Source organism: Anomaloglossus baeobatrachus, chromosome 1 (assembly GCF_048569485.1).
Source record: "Anomaloglossus baeobatrachus isolate aAnoBae1 chromosome 1, aAnoBae1.hap1, whole genome shotgun sequence".
In the NCBI taxonomy this organism is placed as follows: domain Eukaryota; kingdom Metazoa; phylum Chordata; class Amphibia; order Anura; family Aromobatidae; genus Anomaloglossus; species Anomaloglossus baeobatrachus.
The window spans coordinates 132,518,482-132,539,057 of record NC_134353.1 but is presented as its reverse complement, the minus strand read 5'-3'; the positions used below and the strand labels follow the sequence as shown (position 1 = coordinate 132,539,057).

The 20,576-nt window shown below is 42.2% G+C and overlaps 1 protein-coding gene across 10 annotated transcripts in view; it reads left to right on the top strand.

The window, feature by feature from the left end:
- Positions 1–20,576, top strand: part of NMU (neuromedin U) — a 183,134-nt gene that overhangs the window by 71,779 nt on the left and 90,779 nt on the right. For all 10 annotated transcript variants that reach the window (XM_075334284.1, XM_075334277.1, XM_075334258.1 and 7 more), the window contains exon 2: positions 11,523–11,581. In XM_075334284.1, the coding sequence (XP_075190399.1) occupies positions 11,523–11,581 (59 nt within the window). The remainder of the gene's footprint in view (positions 1–11,522; positions 11,582–20,576) is intronic.

The following is a 20,576-nucleotide window of genomic DNA, read 5'->3' as shown; positions in this document are numbered from 1 at the left end:
CGCACAAAAAACGCAGCGTTTATGCTACATGTGAATTTGGCCAAACAAAGTGGATGTGATCTCATGAAATCCCCATCCACTCTGCATATAAAGACGTTGCTGAAATGTGTGGTACAACAGTACCACGTGTGCTTTTTTTTCCTGTAAGCTTCTATGTAAAGTCTGAAAAAAATACAGTAAAAAAACAAACACCATTTTTAAGCAAAGAATCAAAGCAGCAGTATTGAAAAAGCATTAAAATGTGGATTAACATCTGCATCAAAAACATATCAAGTAAGAAGGAAAGAAGCTTTAAAAAAGACAGGAAATACACAATAATCAGAGAAGATTATTATTGCGTTGTGTAGTGCGGATAGCTGAAGAAAAAGTGCAAAAAAAAAAAAGTGTAGTAGAAAAACGAAGCATTTACACTACATGTGAACATTTTCGCTTTCTTTCTATGGATTTAACAGAGAAAAATAATCACGTCATGTTTTTAAGCCATTTACTGATCACTATGAATAATTTGATCGCTGCGTTGTGCACATCGTTACAATTACACCAAATATGTCCATGTTATTTCGGATGGATTTTTTTTGTTTTTTTTAAAGGATATTAAAAATATCATTATTCAATTTTTTAAAATTAGCTTTTATTAATTTTATAGGGTAAATAAAAAATATTTATTCCTCTCCCTCGAGAATACAGATTCATAGAAATACACAAGTGATAAATCGTTGGATTCAGGATCTCTTTGCCTAAATCATGCTGCTTTCAGATGAGGTAGCAAAAACCTACTAACAGATTCCCTTTAAGGGTATAAGCTGATTCAAATAAAAAAAAAATCAGATTCTCTGAACAAAAGTCCAGTATTGTATTTTTACAGACTATCATTTAATGACTGGTTGTCAACCTTTCAGTATACTTTGTTTAATGGATTTATACAGGAACAAAAGACAAGAGAAATGCATTTACTGTCAATTACTGTTTTGAAGGTGGACTTGATCTTAGATACTTCTTTCTTCGACAAGAATGGTTGTCTAACTGAAGTAAAAATCATGGTTGACCTCTCTAGCAGAGGCTTAATATGTCACCAAAAGGGCAGCTTTTAACAGTATAATTGCTGTATTGTATTATTCAGGGTTAAGCAATGACAGCAAAAGGCAGGGAAAATGACGTTAACTTTAGTCTGTGGGACAGTACAGTTAAGGCCTTATCAAATATAAGTTTTACTATTTAAAAAAAAATGTAAAACTTATAAAAAATGAAATTTGTGTCACCATATACTTAGGCCTATAGTGCTTGTTTTAAGGCTGGTATTTTGATGGTGCTATATTAGGGCAAGGTGTTGATTTTATTGCTACTATTTTGTGGAACATTTGATTTATTTCTAGCATATTAAATTCCATTTTTTAATGTGAAATAATAATAATAATCCAGCAATTCTACCGTTTTGTTCTTTTCAAGTACTTAATAAGTACTTGAAAATAAGTACTTTTAAGTAATTAATCCTATGACAATCCAGTAACATCACATGATCTTGATGGGCCAGGTTCATTGTGATGAACCCTCTGTCTGACTGCTTAGGCCGGCTTTGCACACTACGACATCGCAGGTGCGATGTCGGTGGGGTGAAATAGAAAGTGACGCACATCCGGCGTCACTAGAGATGTCGCAGTGTGTAAAACCTTTTTGGTACGATGAACGAGCGCAAAAGCGTCGTTATCGTATCATCGGTGTAGTCTCTGACATTTCCATAATGCCGGTGCAGCGACAGGTACAATGTTGTTCCTCGTTCCTGCGGCAGCACACATCGCTGTGTGTAAAGCCACAGGAGCGAGGAACATCACCTTACCTGCGTCCCAGCTGCTATGAGAAGGAAGGAGGTGGGCGGGATGTTTACATCCTGCTCATTTCCGCCCCTCCGTTGCTATTGGCCACCTGCCGTGTGACGTCGCTGTGATGCCGCACGGCCCGCCCCCTTAGGAAGGAGGCGGGTCGCCGGCCAGAGCGACGTCGCAGGACAGGTGAGTGCATGTAAAGCTGCCGTAGCGATAATGTTCGTTACGGCAGCTATCACAAGATATCGCACGTACGACGGGGGCGGGGACTATCGCACTCGACATCGCAGCATCGGCATGCGATGTCGTAATGTGCAAAGCCCGCCTTAGAATGCTGTGCAGTTGATATTGATAACGGCATCTAAGGGGTACTTTGCACACTACGACATCGCAGCTGCGATGTCGGTGGGGTCAAATTAAAAGTGACGCACTTCCGGCATCGCATGCGACATCGTAGTGTGTAAAGGCTCGATGATACGATTAACGAGCGCAAAAGCGTCATAATCGTATCATCGCTGCAGCGTCGGCGTAATCCATAATTACGCTGACGCGACAGTCCGATGTTGTTCCTCGCTCCTGCGGCAGCACACATCGCTGTGTGTGAAGCCGCAGGAGTGAGGAACATCTCCTACCGGCGTCACTGCGGCTTCCGTAGAATATGCGGAAGGAAAGAGATGGGCGGGATGTTTACATCCCACTCATCTCCGCCCCTCCGCTCCGATTGGCCACCTGGCGTGTGACGTCGCTATGACGCCGCACGACCCGCCCCCTTAACAAGGAGGCGGGTCGCCGGCCAGAGCGACGGTCGCAGGACAGGTGAGTCCATGTGAAGCTGCTGTAGCGATAATGTTCGCTACGGCAGCTATCACAAGGATATCGCTGCTGCGACGGGGGCGGGTGCTATCGCGCTCGGCATCGCAGCATCGGCCTGCAATGTCGCAGCGTGCAAAGTACCCCTTAGAGTTTCAACTGTTGGGATTTTTGTAATCTATAATGCTGGCAATTGAAGATGAGTGTTATTTGTATAACAGGAGATTTTGGGGTTTTTTTTGTTTTTTTTTTAAAAAAAAAAAACCAGCTTGTAATGTGGTATTGTTTTTCTTTGCTATTGCGTCAGGAGTAAAATGTAGGATCAGAGCAAATTTTGGGCCTTTATATAGTGGTTCCCCACACAGGAAGGGTGCAGGTGTAAACAGTTAAATATTGAAGAGCTTTATTCAAAAGCAGGCAATAAGCTTGGTAGCATACAGCCTTACTTGAGGAAAAAGCTTAATAGTTTTAACAGATTTACATGAGGCATCAGTTTGACTTGCTTCACACTAATGACACTTGATCGACACTTAAAATAATTTGATGACCCTTGTGACAATCTGCTAGCACTCTCCTCAGCAGCACCTCGGTCTCTCTGCGAAAGTCACTGTTTCCTTTTACAGTACACAGCCTGTCAGTGTTGGTCTCTATCTGCAGTAACTTGTCTGACATTTACACACACATGCATCCTTTTCTTCTCAGTTACTGCATCACAATTCAATATGTACAGGATCATTATCTTAGCAGCCTCTGCATGGCTTGCCTCTTCACACTCAAAGATCAGCTTTGAGACACCTCTAGACATGGCTACTCCTAAGTCACTTATCTCTTCACCCATTATACATTAACACTGTTTTCACAGATAGAAATATCTGCTGTGGCAAGCCTATCCATTGTAATGGCAAGTTTTATGTAGGTGAGGTTGTCTCCGACACCAGAGATAAGTCTCAAAAGGTACAATTCCAGCTAGGGCTTCTCTGTCTCCTCAATGATCTCCTCTAGGCTTTAGGGTGACACACCTTAAAGGGAACCTGTCATCAGAAATTTCGCCCAAAAGCTAAAAGATTCCCCCTCTGCAGCTCCTGGGCTGCATTCTAGGAAGGTCCCTGTTATTATTGTGCCCCATGTGAGACCAAAATAAAGCCTTTATAAAGTTCTACCTTTTTGTATGCAGCTTCTGTAAATGTGTCACGGGGGCGGGCTCTCTGCCGTCCGTTATTCTGCCTCCTGGTCCTGTATGCCGCCCCCATCGCTCCTTTCCATATCTGATGCACCGCCCACTGCTCCAGCCATCCCCGCGCATGCCCAGTGCCAGTCTCACAGGACTGAGCAGTGTGACCGCTGGTGACGTGTGCGCAGGCAAGTGATTATGGGCGGGACTGTGACTGTTATCAGCAAGTACCCGCCCATAATCTCGTGAGCGCGCAAACCTCTCCAGCATTCACACTGAGCTCAGTGTAGATGCTAGACTGTATGGGCTGCTTCCAGGGATGACGTCCCTTTGTCATGTGATAGTATTTTGAACACGCCCCTATCACATGACAAAGGGACGTCATCCCTGGAAGCAGCCCATACAGTCTAGCATCTACACTGAGCTCAGTGTGAATGCTGGAGAGGTTTGCGCGCTCACGAGATTATGGGCGGGTACTTGCTGATAACAGTCACAGTCCCGCCCATAATCACTTGCCTGCGCACACGTCACCAGCGGTCACACTGCTCAGTCCTGTGAGACTGGCACTGGGCATGCGCGGGGATGGCTGGAGCAGTGGGCGGTGCATCAGATATGGAAAGGAGCGATGGGGGCGGCATACAGGACCAGGAGGCAGAATAACGGACGGCAGAGAGCCCGCCCCCGTGACACATTTACAGAAGCTGCATACAAAAAGGTAGAACTTTATAAAGGCTTTATTTTGGTCTCACATGGGGCACAATAATAACAGGGACCTTCCTAGAATGCAGCCCAGGAGCTGCAGAGGGGGAATCTTTTAGCTTTTGGGCGAAATTTCTGATGACAGGTTCCCTTTAATCGCAAGTGTTTACTCACCCTAATGCTAGAAACTTAGGTGCACTGGTGTTTCCCCCATGCAACCTCATCCTGCACCTGCTCGCACTGTCCATATGTCTACTGCTAAGGAAAACACATCCTTATATGCCTTCTGAAGAGCTACCACACAGTGCAACCCATAGAACCTCAAGAGAATATGCAAGTCTCAAATATAATGTGATCAATGGAATACATGTACTTTTTTGTTAGAAGATGGTGGGTAATTTCCCAACCCTCTAACAGGAAATCTCTAAAGCAGATCTAGGATTGGTGGGGTTTCCTCTGCAAGCGCTCAAAGGAGTCCAAGACTGTCCATTTAAATAGGAGGGGAGAATTCCTTGGAAAGCTATTTTAAAGGGAAACTATCACTTGGTTTATGCTACTCAAATGACAGGCAGCATGATTCTGAGCCTGGATGCATGATTGACAGTTGACTGATACATCCCTCACAAAGGAACAGACTTGTCAATCACTTGGTGTGGGGCTGAGAGAAGCCAGCCTGGGGCAGCGATCGACTCGTATCATCTCTAGCAGTGGTTCCCGGTCAGATCTTTAAAGTATATTATATCTGAAGTGCTAAAAACAAAGGCTGTAGTTTCTTGTACTTTGTGCAAACATGGACGTGCCCCGTTGCCCACTTTGAGCTAGACATGTCATTTATATCGCTTCCCATGGGCAGATGTCTGAACAGGGGATCTCCGGTTCTGTTCTGCCTAATCTAAATTGAGATCATCTGACACAAGGTGAGGTTTTAATACTAGAGGAAAGAACCGTCCTGATTAGGGCACAGTGGATGGCTTTGATGCTTTTCTGATTAAAACCAGTGTTTATTATGTACCCTATGTTATTTATATGTACTACTACTATTTACTTATTTACTGCAATGTTATATGCACATTCCGTTTCTTTATTAGGCTTTATCTCTGAAATGCTGTAGTACCTCAGAGAAAATACATCCGGTTGCAATCGTGCAGCCAGGATCTGATTCATGCCAATAGTGGTTTCGGCAGTATGAATGAAGTGACTGGTTCCCTATAATGCTGGTTCTTTAATATCAAAGGGAGCCAACATTGTACAACTATGGTAATCCTATTGTATCTGCTTGAGATAATTAGTGATGGCCTGATGTGCATTGGGTTCACCTGATAAAATTATCCTTAAAGCCAACTTTACATCTACACAGGACCTTGTGGGCATCCAAGTAATTGTGTTTAATACTGTGAAGGCATCACATAGTGAAACAGTAGAATCTAGAACATGACTTTTAGAGATAATCAAATCATTTGAAACTTAAATTCACAGAAGTTCTCAATTCCGCAAAGCCATTAATTCACATGAAAATACATGATTAACACTCTGAGGTATGCTAGGATTGCATTGAGCCCCTTTTGACCTCTTTAGTGCAAACACTACTTCATGAATGTCCAAGTGACCTAAGCCTATCTGGGTAGGAAAAAAATCAAATGGTAACCAGTGGTAACTAAGAGCTATATTCAGATGACATGTACTGGTCTAATATTGTACTATTACAACAAAGAGTGCAAAAAAAGGAAAAAAATACAACATGAACACTTTGTACAGTTGATTTTACATTTTTGGATTCTGTAGAATTGTGATTTGCATTTCTCTGTTAAAATAGCTTCAAAGCCTCTTACACACAAGCCTACAGTCATGGCGAAAAGTTTTGAGAATGCTACAAATATTAATTTACAAAGTCTACTGCTTAAGTTTTTCTAATGGCAATTTTCATATACTCCAGAATATAGTATATATACTCAAGAATTCATAAAGAGTGATCAGCTTAACAGCAATTACTTGCAAAGTCAATATTGGCTAAGAAAATGAACTTTAACCCCCAAAACACATTTCAACATCATTGCATTCCTACCTTAAAAGGAGCAGCTAACATTGTTTTAGTGATTGTTCCATTAACACAGGTGTGGGTGTTGATGAGGACAGGGCTGGCGATCAATCAGTCATGATTAAGTAAGAATGACACCACTGGACACTTTAAAAGAAGGCTGGTGCTTGGTATCATTGTTTCTCTTCAGTTAACCATGGTTATCTCTAAAGAAACATGTGCAGCCATCATTGCTCTGCACAAAAATGGCCTAACAGGGAAGAATATCGCAGCTACAAAGATTGCACCTCAGTCAACAATCTATTGCATCATCAAGAACTTCAAGGAGAGAGCTTCCATTGCTGCCAAAAAGGCTCCTGGGCGCCCAAGAAGGACCAGCAAACGCCAGGACCGTATCTTAAAACTGTTTCAGCTGCAGGATGGGACTACCAGCAGTGCCGAGCTAGCTCAGCAATGGCAGCAGGCTGGTGTGAGTGCTTCTGCATGCACTGTGAGGCGGAGACTCTTTTGAGCAAGGCCTGGTTTCAAGGAGGGCAGCAAAGAAGCCACTTCTCTCCAGAAAAAACATCAGGGACCAACTGATATTCTGCAAAAGATACAGGGAGTGGACTGCTGAGGACTGGGGTAAAGTCATTTTCTTAGATGAATCCCCTTTTCGATTGTTTGGGACATCTGGAAAACAGCTTATTAGGAGAAGAAGAGGTGAGCGCTATCACCAGTCTTGTCTCATGCCAACTGTTAAGCATCCTGAAACGATTCATGTGTGGGGTTGCTTCTCAGCCAAGGGAATCGGCTCACTCACAGTCTTGCCTAAAAACACAGCCATGAATAAAGAATGGTACCAGAATGTCCTCCAAGAGCAACTTCTCCCAACTGTCCAAGAGCAGTTTAGTGCCCAACAATGCCTTTTCCAGCATGATGGAGCACCTTGCCATAAAGCAAAGGTGATCACTAAATGGCTCATGGAACAAAACATAGAGATTTTGGGTCCATGGCCTGGAAACTCCCCAGATCTTAATCCCATTGAGAACTTGTGGGCAATCATCAAGAGACGGGTGGACAAACAAAAACCAACAAATTCTGGCAAAATGCAAGCATTGCTTATGAAGAATGGATAGCTATCAGGATTTGGTCCAGAAGTTGATTGAGAGCATGCCAGGGAGAATTGCAGAGGTCCTGAAGAAGAAGGGTCAACACTGCAAATATTGACTTGCTGCATTAACTCATTCTAACTGTCAATATAACCTTTTGGTACTCATAATATGATTGCAATTATATTTCTGTATGTGATGTAAACATCAGACAAACACAATTAAAAATCAGAGGGCAACAGATCATGTGAAAATATAATTTTGGTGTCATTCTCAAAACTTTTGGCCATGACTGTAGGTTTCATGATTCCTATTTACTTGCAAAGTTGGTACACAGGGTATTCAATTGCACTCTTAAGGGTACTTACACGCTGCGATATCGGTACCAATATCTCTAGCGAGCGTACCCGGCCCCGTCGGTTGTGCGACACGGGCACATCGCTGCCCGTGGCACACAACATCGCTAACACCCATCACACGGACTTACCTTCCCTGCGACGTCTCTCTGGCCTTTCTAAGGGGGCGGTTCGTGCGGCGTCACAGCAACGTCACACGGCAGCCGTCCAATAGAAGCGGAGGGGCGGAGATGAGCGGGACGTAACATCCCGCCCACCCACTTCCTTCCTCATTGCCAGTGGACGCAGGTAAGGAGATGTTCGTCGTTCCAGCGGTGTCACACATAGCGATGTGTGCTGCCGCAGGAATGACGAACAATATCGAACCTGCAGCAGCAACAATATTAAGGAAATGAACGACGTGTCAACGAGCACCGATTTTTTTACGTTTTTGCGCTCATTGATCGTCGCTCATTGGTGTCACACGCTGCAATGTCACTAACGGAGCCGGATATGCATCACTAACGACGTGACCCCGACGATATATCGCTAGCAATGTTGCAGCGTGTAAAACCCCCTTTAGTTTTCAATTGCAATGTATGAAGATGGCAAAACAGCTGTTATTAAGGTGTTATGCTATAATTGCAGTATATCGCAGATCATTGCATTAAATGCATTAGAAGCCACACTGACTATGCAGATACGGAACCTCCTTATTTCCCTTGAATCTTTGGATTATTATTAAAAAAATTGTTTAAAAGAACAGAGAGTCCTCAGTGGTTGATACCTTTTAATGGCTAACTGAAAAGATGGTAATAATTGCAAGCTTTCGAGACTACTCAGGTCTCTTCATCAGGCATGGTATAACACAAAATCTGAAGAGTCACGTATTTATACACAACAGGACTTAGAATAGTGCAGTAAAAAAAAAAAAAAAAAAAAAAAAAAAAAAAAAAAAAAAAGAACAAGTTATATGAAACATATTTTGTTCTTTTTTTTTTTTTTTACTGCACTATTCTAAGTCCTGTTGTGTATAAATACGTGACTCTTCAGATTTTGTGTTATACCATGCCTGATGAAGAGACCTGAGTAGTCTCGAAAGCTTGCAATTATTACCATCTTTTCAGTTAGCCATTAAAAGGTATCAACCACTGAGGACTCTCTGTTCTTTTAAACAATTTTTTTATCTCTACTGGCTAACACGGTACAAAGATATATTTTACTTGGATTATTATTCACAGACTGACTATTACCCCTTCAATAGTGCAGTATTACAGCACAATCCAATTTGGGCCTCTTTCTGTCCTTATGTGTAATAATCTGTGCACTTTGACATCCTATCTCAAAATTTCATAGTGTTTAAGGTTGAAGGTAGACTTAAGTTTATCGACTTCAACCTATTACTTAACCTAACATATTGATCCATAGGAAGGCAAAAAAAAACCCCATGCGACAGACAGTAAGTGCCACATTATGGGCAAAAAAATTGCTTCCCGACTAAACATACAGCAATCAGACTAGTCCCTTGGATCAATGCCCAGTCACAGAACCTAGTGCACATAACCAGTAATATTGTATTTTTCAAGAAAGGCATCCAGGCCTCTCTTAAATATTAGTAGTGAATCAACCATTAGAACATTATTTGGCAGAAAGTTCCATAGTCTCAGCCTATCTTTAGACTGTAAAATCCTAAAAATCCTAAAATGGTGCTGAATGGCTGGCCCTCATCATTTATACTGGCTGTAATAGTAATCCACCAAAAATGGAAACCTGAAAGATGTAAAAAGAAAGAGTTAAAGAAATAAAAACATGAGGTGGTCCCTTCCTTAACTCCCCAAAAAAACCCAAAACCTTGCAGCTCTGACATAATCCATGATGATTCCACGATGTCCACCGATTCTGTATTACAACCTATGGAGCCTTGTTCTGAGAATTAAACTTCATAGGTCACTGACGGTCATTTCTGATGAGCGTTGATGTCAGTAACTCAGTAATATTACCGCTCGTGAGACATTACAGGTCTTGCGCTGCCCTCCACAAGACCCTATGAGAGCTGTAATGACGTCAGTAAACTTGCATGACGTTATTGAGTTACTGAAGTCACCGCTAATGAGAAATGACAGAGAATGATCTATGCAGCTTCATTCTCTAAACAAACCTTCTTAGGCAGCACAACAGAATCAGTAAACGTTATTGGGAATGCCATGGATTATGTCAGCGCTCTAGGTTTATTTGGGTTTTTTTTTGTTTTTTTGGATGAGCTAATAAAGTGGTGAATGAGGGACTGTCTCTTGTTTTTATTTCTTTAGTTCTCTCATTTTATGTTTTTCAGGTTTCCATTTGTGGACTACGTCAGATTCATTTGATTACTTTCGAATCTTCATGGCTTTTTTTTTATTCTATTTTTTAAAAATAAATTGGTGAACGATCGAGTCATGGAGTGTTTTTAAAATATTTTTGCGTTTATGTTTTTCTCTTTATACTTACTGATTTAGTAATGGAGTATCTGATAGATGCCTCTGATAGAAGCCTCTCCATTACCAACATAAAAGCTTGATGCCAGCTGTCAATTCACAGCTGACATCAACCCCAAAAACCATTACCCCAATTGCGACCACACCATGGCAATTGGGAAGAGCCAGGCAAAGCTTCAGAATTGGCACATCTAATGAAATCACCACTTTTGGGGCAGCTGTGGAATGATATTTTTAGACTGGGAAGGGCCAAATAGCCCTGGCCCTTCCCAGTGTGATAATATCAGTCCCCAGCTGTCTGCTATACCTGATCTAGTTATCAAAAAAAGAGGGACTCCAAGTCACTTTTTTATTTTTTATTTTTTCCAGCAGCATCCAGGCATCTTCCCCATGCCGAAAAGCTTGTTGATAGGCTGCGCTGCAGCCGTTCCACAAACCTTGTTCAGCATCCGAACAACATTCGAACTCCAAGCTTGTTTACGGACTTCCATGAGAAGTCCATTTTTGGATTTGAGCACCGGACACTAGTTGTCCAGTATGAACCAAATTTTACAATTCCAGTTCACTCAACTCTGCTAACGAGCGTTAAAGGGAAGCTTACGTGGCCTTGCTGGACATCACTAGCCCATTCTGTGACTCTTTATCAGTCTGTGAAATGGCACCAGGCATTTATTTTTGACGATTCTCACCAATTGAATTACAAACTGTACAAATTTGCAGAAAACTTGACCTAAAGTCAATATTCTTCAGATTAATCTGCTCTTCTCGAATGCTTTCCAAATTTTACATGTTATCATGTTAACATGTTAAATAAATGGTAAACCTTTCAAATCTGAGCACCACGTCCCTTGCAGGTTATGTTTCAAAATGTGTTCCACTACAGTTTCTCAAAAACATTATCTCACTTTCTACCAACTTATTAATAGCTAAACTGTGTGACAAAGGTAGAACTTACATCATATATTACTTCGTCCATCATCCATAGATCTGTTTTGTCAAATATATCAGTGATTTTTGTTTTTACGTATTTCAAATCTTTAACAATATTTACACTACTTTTTTCAAATTTACAAAATTTGTCTTACAGGTGCCCCATTTTCATCCCCTGTGTTTAGAGCAGAAGAAGAGCTGCAATTGTGGAATGGGGTAAGTTTATATCTAGATTCCTCTTAGAGCTAAAAGCATATTTCCAGTTCTGTCTTTCTGCTAGAAACTTTCTCAAGATACTCTAGCGTAAAGCTTTTTTATTTACCATTGGCACATTTGCCATTTTGTTATAGTTGTCTTATTCCTCCTTCAAAGAAAATGAATTAACATCTTAGCAGTTTGTATTATTTGTATTAATTTATGTTAAGATACTTTATTTATAATGTCTAATGTCTTGCTTTTCACAATTTTCATTGCCATTATTCAGCACGTGACTATATCATTGCTACAAAATTAAGAAAACTATCTCTTTAGCACCATCTGTAGGTAGTTGCTATGTAAGGCAAGGTCTGATAGTGTTTTTTGTTTTTTTCCCTTCTGGTGTAGAACTTATTCACATGAAGCATTCATACACTAGTTAGATTTTGACAAGGATAGCCAGTACCTAGCCAAAATTGAAGTACATAAATATATGAGTTAAATTGGGTAATGACTGAGCAACCATTGGCAAGACTACCAATTTTGATACCCAGCCATGATAAAGTGTAGCACCCAGATGGCAGGGGGGTAGTCAGGCATGGGTCTAGTACCTGTTTTACTTGTCACCGAGCCGGTGTAGTGGTCTGGGATCTCGCGATGGCCTGCCCGGCTTCGTGCCGCGAGGTGTACACTAGTAAGGAGGGAGGATGATGGGGATTGTAGTAGGAAGATTGTCGTGACGCCACCTTTGGCATGCGGCCAGAGATTAGCCGTCGCTGCTGTTGCTGTCCTCCGGGGCGGATGGTAATATCAGCAGAAGATAATATCGCTCCCCACAGGTGGAGCGGGCTCCAGGAAGGATGATGAGGGAAGTAGTGATGGTGAAGGCCTTTGGCACCGAGGCGCGGGGCAGCGACGCTGGTAATAAGAGTCTAAGCCAGATGCTGCGGTTCCACATGTCTTTATTAACTCTTTGTGCCGCTTGCCTGGGTAGTACTGGTCACCCGCTGTGATGTGCCCCGTTGACCTCGTATAAGTTAGAAGCAGTCACCGGTGTTTGAAAGAAGAAAGTCCTTTGTCAGAGTTGCTCTTCCAGCTGTGAGGAACCTGGGCTGAGCACTCCGCTCCAAGCCGCAAGCCCTGTGAAGAGAAGAGAAGAAAGTGGAGATGATGTCCCAGAACTGGTATCCCGGGTAGACTGACTCAAGATTGTGTGAGTTGCTCCTACTTCTACCCCAAGTGGAACGCACCCCCCTGGTGGCTGGCTTCAGTGACCGGGGGAAGTTCCATGCCTCGTGATGACCACCCACCCCTCTATCCACACTGAGCCATCCCCCCGTGTGAGAAGGCTCCTAAGCTGTATGTAAAGTGTGAATGTGGAACATCGGTGATTAACCCCCTCCTTACCCCAGGCGAATATTGCACCTTAAGTAAGGCGCAATACTCTGTGGTGACTGGAGCCTCAGGGGCGCCACAAAAGCGCACAGCTTGGAGCTTGTATTCTCAGGCTGGGGAGGCCCATGATTATTTAGGTGCCCCAGGCTAAAAATATCAGCTTGAAGCTGCCCAGAATTGTCGCATCCATTAAACATTTCTGGCACTTTACCAGGCTCATCCTGATTGCCCTAACGCGGCAGCAGTCGGGGTAATATAAGGGGTTAATGTCGGCTCACAGCTGCCACTGTGCCATAGATTAGTAATGAGTAGGGGTTTATGAGACCCCCTTTACTAATTCTGTAAGTGAAAAGAAATAAACACAAACACTGAAAAAATTCATTATTTGAAATTAAATACAAAAAACACCCTCTTTCTCCAATTTATCAACCCACCAAACACCCAGGTCTGACGTAATACACAAGAGGTCCCATGATGATCCTGGCCCAGCTACAAATTGAAGTTGCAGTGCACGGGCACATTATAGAAAATGACAGCCCAATGTGGCTTTAGACACACACTGACTGAGATGCAACTAAAGTCCCTGTCACACACAGAGATGAATCTGCGGCAGATCTGTGGTTGCAGTGAAATTGTAGACAATCAGTTCCAGGTTTGTGGCTGTGTACAAATGGAACAATATGTCCATGATTTCACTGCAACCACAGACCTCCCAAAGATTTATCTCTGTGTGTGACGGGGCCTTAAGAGCAGTGACATCACTGTGTTTACCTGCAGTCACAGCTGGAGGTTCCCATAGTACCACACCTGTAACCACAGGTTAATTCACTTTACGTGAACTCAGTGACCTCACCTCAGGTGAACTCATTGAGTTTAAAGAGGTCTGCATCTCCTGGCAGAAAACCGCATTTTTATGTCAAGAGATGCAGATTTGGTGCAAATTCCTACACTAAATCTAGATCTTCTGGCAAAAAAGGTATCTAAATGCGATGCGGTTTTGATGCGATATGGATGCGTTGTTTTGCCAGGAAATGCAGATTTGCTGCAGAAATTGGGTGTATAAATTCCAGCACCAAATCTGCCTCTCCTGGCAGATAACTGCACCTAAAGTGAGTTTTTTGTTCGTAGATGCAGATTTGGTGCTGAAATTTATACACCAAATTCCTGCACAAATCTGCATCTTCTGGCTAAAAAAATGCATCAAAAGTGCATTGCGTTTAGGTTTTGCCAGAAAATGCAGATTTGGTGCAGGAATTTAGTTTATAAACAGCTGTGAGTTGTCATTAACCTTTTTATTTACCCCAAATGCCACCGCACCAGGGCAATTGGGATGAGCTGGGCAAATACCAGCCCCCAGCTGTTTACTTTATATTGGCTGGGTATCAAAATTGGTGGGGACTGCATGCCATTTTTTAAAATGATTTATTTAAAAATATCTTATTTTGATACATAGCCAAGATAAGAACACGGCTGGGGTCAGCAGCCTGAATCTGTATGCTTTGTGCTGGCTATCACAATATGGGGTGACCCTAAGCCATTTTTTTATTTTTACACCACTATAGAGACTCAGACAGCATGTGTGATTCCAACCAATCACAGACTCTGAGGGCGCAGTCTGACTGCAACCAATCAAAGACACTATGGCTGATAGTGGGCGGGGGAAGCAGTGAATATGAATGAGAGTTTATGAGTAGACCCGGAAGCAGTGTGACAGTTACGCGGGAGACTCGGTAAGTATAACTGCCATCATTTTACAGCTCGGGCCCCATAGATATATATGGGGTTTGGCATCCGGGCAGATGTTCAAGTTCAAGTCTGATCCCAAATCAGACTTCTTTTTTTTTTTTTTCCGGCCGGAACCCACCGAACCCAAACATCTGCAGGTTTGCCCATCTTTCATCATAACGTGCTTTATTATACCACAAAACAATCCTAGACTGGGATTGATTTGAGTATGGTGGTCGCACTGTAGTGCAAAATCATGAGAGGGCATAGATTGACCAGTATGCACACAGACAGTAACATTTATAGAAAAGGTGTATATATGCCCTAAGATCAAAGAGCAAATACTTCATGCATCCATGAAAGCATAGCATTAAAATACTGGTAAAAAAACAACACGGTGAAATGTTTCATGTACAATTACAAATAATTTTGATGATATCCTTTCAACTCAAACATGTCAATTGTTTTTGCCATTTGGGTTTTGCACTGCAAAGCTGAGTTTTTGACCAAAGTTCTGCAACAAAAAGGCTGCAGTTTGAACTGCATAGTGCGGACAAGAAACCCAAATTCCCATAGACTTTGCTTGAAAAGCAGAACACAACCATTTTGGCATTAAACGCTGCAGTTGAAAAAGCAGCAAAAAAGCAGGTAAAAAGCAACGTGCGGACATAGCCTAAGGGGGATTTGTATCAGTTTTGCAGACCAATGAGCTACAGAGGTAACATTTCTGAAAATGACAAATATATCACAGTGCAGAAAAGTTTAATGTGACACCCAACTATGCAAATTCAATAGCTTTTGTTGTGTTAACAGTTAACGTTCTGAATCTTGTGTATCAGTTTAAGAAATGCTACATCTGTGCTTATAGTGAATATAGAAAGTCTACATACCACTGTTTAAATTGCAAGTTTTTGTCATGTAAAATAATCATTTCAGAACTTTTTCCACCTTTCATGTCTCCCATTTGGAAACAAACTGAAATAATTTTGGGGAAAAATAAAAGTAATTCAACTAAAATAATCAGATCGGCCAACATACCAAACCCATTGAATTCAATAAGAGGCCAAACTTATGTGTTGTAAAATGGTGTAGGGGGCTGTAAAAGAAAGAAAATAAGGAAGGAATAAAGCAGGACATACTTACCGAGACTCTGGCGCGGCTTTAACTGTTCCTGCGGTTGTACTTCCGGGGCCACTCACTTTCCCTCATGCATATTCACTGTTTTCTCCGCCCTCCGGAGTCTGTTTCACTGCAGTCAGTCCCCACCCCAGACAGCATCTATGATTGGTTGGAATCACAGACCCTGTCTGCGGATCTATTATATCGTAGTGTAAAATAAATAAAATGGCGTATAGAATCCCCCCATTTATTGATACCAGCACAGATAAAGCACACAACTACAGGCTGCAACCCTTCATGCGGCTTTTTTTCTTTTAATTATTTAAATACATAATTATAAAAAAACTGGAATGTGGTCTCCCCCAATTTTGATACTCAGCCATATAAATCCTGACAGCTGAGGGCTGGTATTCTCAGGCTAGGAAAACCCATGCTTTTTGGGCCTCTCAGCCTAAAAATAGCAGCCGCCCAGGATTGCCGCATCCATTAGATGTGATAATCCTGGAACTTTACCCTGCTCTTCCCAATTGCCCTGGTGTGGTGGCAATCGGGATAATAAGGGGTTAATCGCAGCTGCCGCTAAGCCCTAGATTAGTAAAGGGAGGCATCTATGAGACCCCCCATTACTAATTTGTAATGGGTACTTCTCGCATAGCGAGATCGCTGCTGAGTCACGGTTTTTGTGACGCACCAGTGACCTCATCAGCTATCTCGCTGTGTGTGACACTGAGCAGCGATCTGGCCCCTGCTGTGAAATCGCTGCTCGTTACACACACAGTGCTGGTTAATTTTTTGGACGTTGCTCTCCCGCTGTGAAGCACACATCGCTGTGTTTGACAGCGAGAGAGCAACAATCTGAATGTACAGGGAGCAGGGAGCCGGCGTCTGGAAGCTGCGGTAAGCTGTAACCAAGGTAAATATCGGGTAACCAAGCGAAGCCCTTTGCTTGGTTACCCAATATTTACCTTGGTTACTAGCGTCCGCCGCTCTCAGGCTGTCAGTGCTGGATCCCTGCTCCCTGCACACGTAGCCGGAGTACACATCGGGTAAATAAGGAAAACGGTTTGCTTATTAACCCGATGTGTACTCTGGCTAGGAGTGCAGGGAGCCAGCGCTAAGCGGTGTGCGCTGGTAACCAAGGTAAATATCGGGTAACCAAGGGAAGTGCTTTGCTTAGTTACCTGATATTTACCTTAGTTACCAAGCGCAGCATCGCTTCCACGCGTCGCTGCTGGCTGGAGGCTGGTCACTGGTCGCTGGTGAGATCTGCCTGATTGACAGCTCACCAGCGACCATGTAGCGACGCACCAGCGATCCTGACCAGGTCAGATCGCTGGTGGGATCACTGGAGCGTCGCTAGAGTGTGACGGTACCCTTAGTGAAAGTAAATAAACAGAAACACCGAGAGAATCCTTTATTTGAAATAAAAGATAAAAAACACCCTCTTTTACTGCTTCCTTAACCCCCAAAAGACCCAGGACTGATGTAATCCACACAAGGTCTCACGATGATTCCAGCTCTACTACATCTGAACTTACAGCGTGCAGAAATAAAACATGTCCACACACTGTAACTTCAGGCAGAGACTAATCCGCACTGATGAGTGACATTACTCAAGTTATTTTCGGTCACAGCTGGAGGTTCCCATGGCCCTCCACCCGTGACTGTAGGTAACCTAACCTCAGGGGACCTCAATGAACTCTCTGTATACAGTTGTCAATAGTGACAACGGCATCAATCTGCTTTGTAGGGTGAGAGGGCTCCCTCTCTGCTCCAATCGGCACAATGCAAAATAAAAAAAGTTTTAAAAAAATTGTACAAATATTTTTTTTAAAAAAATCACAAAATAAAGAACCAAAAAAATGAAAAAAATATTATTCCAATTAATACATATATTTATGTAAAAATAAACAAAAAAATACACATATTTGATAGTGCTGCATTCAGAACAAGCCGCTCTATAAAACTGTCACACTAGTTAACCCCTTCAGGGAGCATTTTTATGTCACATTGAGTTGTGCACCAAACTCGCCAACTGTCAAGGCTCTGTTTGCATTGCAGATTCTAAAACTTTGTCCGATGGTTTCTCTGGTGTTTCTGATCAACTCAGACAGACCCAGGCATCCACCTGCTGTCTGCTCATAGAGCTCATAGCTAGCCTGCTCTTTATGTTTCTTTGATCACATGCTGTAAAGAAGCCAATCACTTCTGCTCCTCTTGTTTTTATCCTGTAGGAATCTTTTACCTCCGCCAACTATAGTTTATGCTGTGTTGGTTTGTGAGTTGTTGTTGTGTCCCAGACGTGCGAGAGAAAGAGTTGCTTTGTCCTTGGTGTTGTGGAGTTACTCCTCATCTTATTGTTTCCACCCTGCTCTTGTTTTCCTCCTAATCTCTTATTGTCTTATACCTCTATGTGTGTGTTCAGTGTGACAGAGTTTTGTTTTCCCCTATTTGTCTATTTCTGTGTCTTAAATCCCACTCCTGTCCCAAGCTAGTCAGAAGGAGGGCTTAGAAGAACACTAAGACATCCCCACCCTTAGGGGTACTTTTAGAAAAGGGATAGCACAGGACCATTAGTCTGAGGGTTATCTTAGGGGCCCCGTTTTCCCGCTATCCCTATAGTCCCTTGTGACATTTTTTTTCCTTCATATTTTTAAAATATTTTTTCTACTTTGTACAGTATTGAATTTGCAATAGTATGATCACTTGTTCTACAGTTGGGCTCAAAAGTTTACATACCCCAGCAGATTTTTTGCTTTCTTGCCTTTTTTTTCAGAGAATATGAATGATAACACAAAAACCTTTTTTCTACTCTTGTTTAGTGGTTGGTTGAAGCCATTTATTGTCAAACTACTGTGTTTTCTCTTTTCAAATCATAATGACAACCGAAAATATCTAAATGACCCTGATCAAAAATTCACATACCCCAGTTCATAATACCGTGTATTTCCCCCTTTAACATTAATGACAGCTTGAAGTCTTTTATGGTTGTTGTGGATGAGGCTCTTTATTTTCTCAGATGGTAAAGCTGCCAAATCTTCTTGGCAAAAAGCCTCCAGTTCCTGTAAATTCCTGGCTTTCTTACATGAACTGCGTACTTGAGTTCTCACCAGAGTGGCTCAATGATATTGAAGTCAGGAGACTGAGATGGCCATTCCAGAACCTTCAGTTTGTTCTGCTGTAGCCAATGACAGGTCAACTTGACCTTGTGTTTTGGATTGTTGTCATGTTGGAACGTCTAAGTACGTTCCATGTGCAGCTTCCGAGCTGATGAATGCAAATTTGCCTCCAGTATTTGCTGATAACGTGCAGCATTGATCTTTCCTTCAACTTTGATCAAGTTTCCTGTGCCTTTGTAGCTCACACATTCCCACATCATCAGCAATCCACTTCCATGCTTTACAGTAGGAATGGTGTTCCTTTCATCATAGGCCTAGTTGACACCTCGCCAAATGTAATGTTTATGGTTGTAGCCAAAGAGTTTGATTTTGGTTTCATCATTCCAAATTACCTTGTTGCTGAAGTTTGGAGGCTTGTCTCTGTGCTTTTGGCGTATTGTAGGTGAGATACTTTGTGGCATTTGCACAATAATGGGTTTCTTCTGGCAACTCAACTATGCAGCCCATTTTTCTTCAAGTGACTCCTTATTGTGCATCTTGAAACAGCCCCACCGCTAGTTTTCAGTGAGTCCTGTATTTCAGCTGATGTTATTTGTGGGTTTTTCTTTGCATCCTGGCAGTTGTGGCCAACATTTTTGTTGGTCTACTTGATAATGGTTTGGTTTTTACAGAGCTCCTGATTTTCCATTTGTTAATCACAGTTTGAACACTGCTGACTGGCATTATCAATTCCTTGGATATCTTTTTGTATCCCTTTCCTATTTTATACATTTCAACTATCTTTTCCCATAGATCCATTGACAATTCTTTTGCTTTCCCCATGACTCACAATCCATAAATGTCAGTGGCAGGTACAAGAGTCTGTCTGGATCCCAGAAACTCACTCAGCTTTTATGCACACACTGATTACAAGCAAACTGGTCACAGGTGAGGATGTTACCTTTATTAGCCATTCAAACCCATTTGTGTCAACTTCTGTGCATGTTATCAGGCCAAAATCACCAGTGTATGTTAACTTTTGATCCTGGTCATTTGGATGTTTTTGGTTGTCATTAGGATTTACAAAGAGAAAACACAGTTGTTTGACAATAAATGGCTTCACCCAACCTCTAACCATGAGTGGAAAAAATATTTTGTGTTAACATTCATATTCTCTGAAAAAAGGCCAAGAAAGCAAAAATCTTTTGAGCACAACTGTATATACAGCAATGCCACAGCATTGCTGTATATTAAAGTCAAAACCTCCTATGAGCTCCAACATTGACTTTCATAGAAGTACTGAGATGACAGACACAGGGGTCATCAGTGGACCCCTGGCTGTCATGGCAACAGATCGATCTCCCGCAATCATGTCACAGGCCTGCTGATGAGGGGTCAGAAGAGCGCGTACTCCTGCTGCTCCAGCCGCAGCTGTTGGAAGCAGATGAAGGCTGATCAATTCAGCCTTCATCTACAAGGAAAGATGCGGGCTCAGTGTGCGAGCCTGCATCAAAGGCAGTGAAACAAATAATGACAGACATTATATGTGAATAATCGTTAAGGTGATTAAAAGTGGAAAAGGTTCTGAATTTATTCTTATTTTTATGTGTTTTTCACATGACAAAAACTGGCATTTTAAAGGGGTGTGTAGACTTTTTATATCCACTGTAAATAACTTA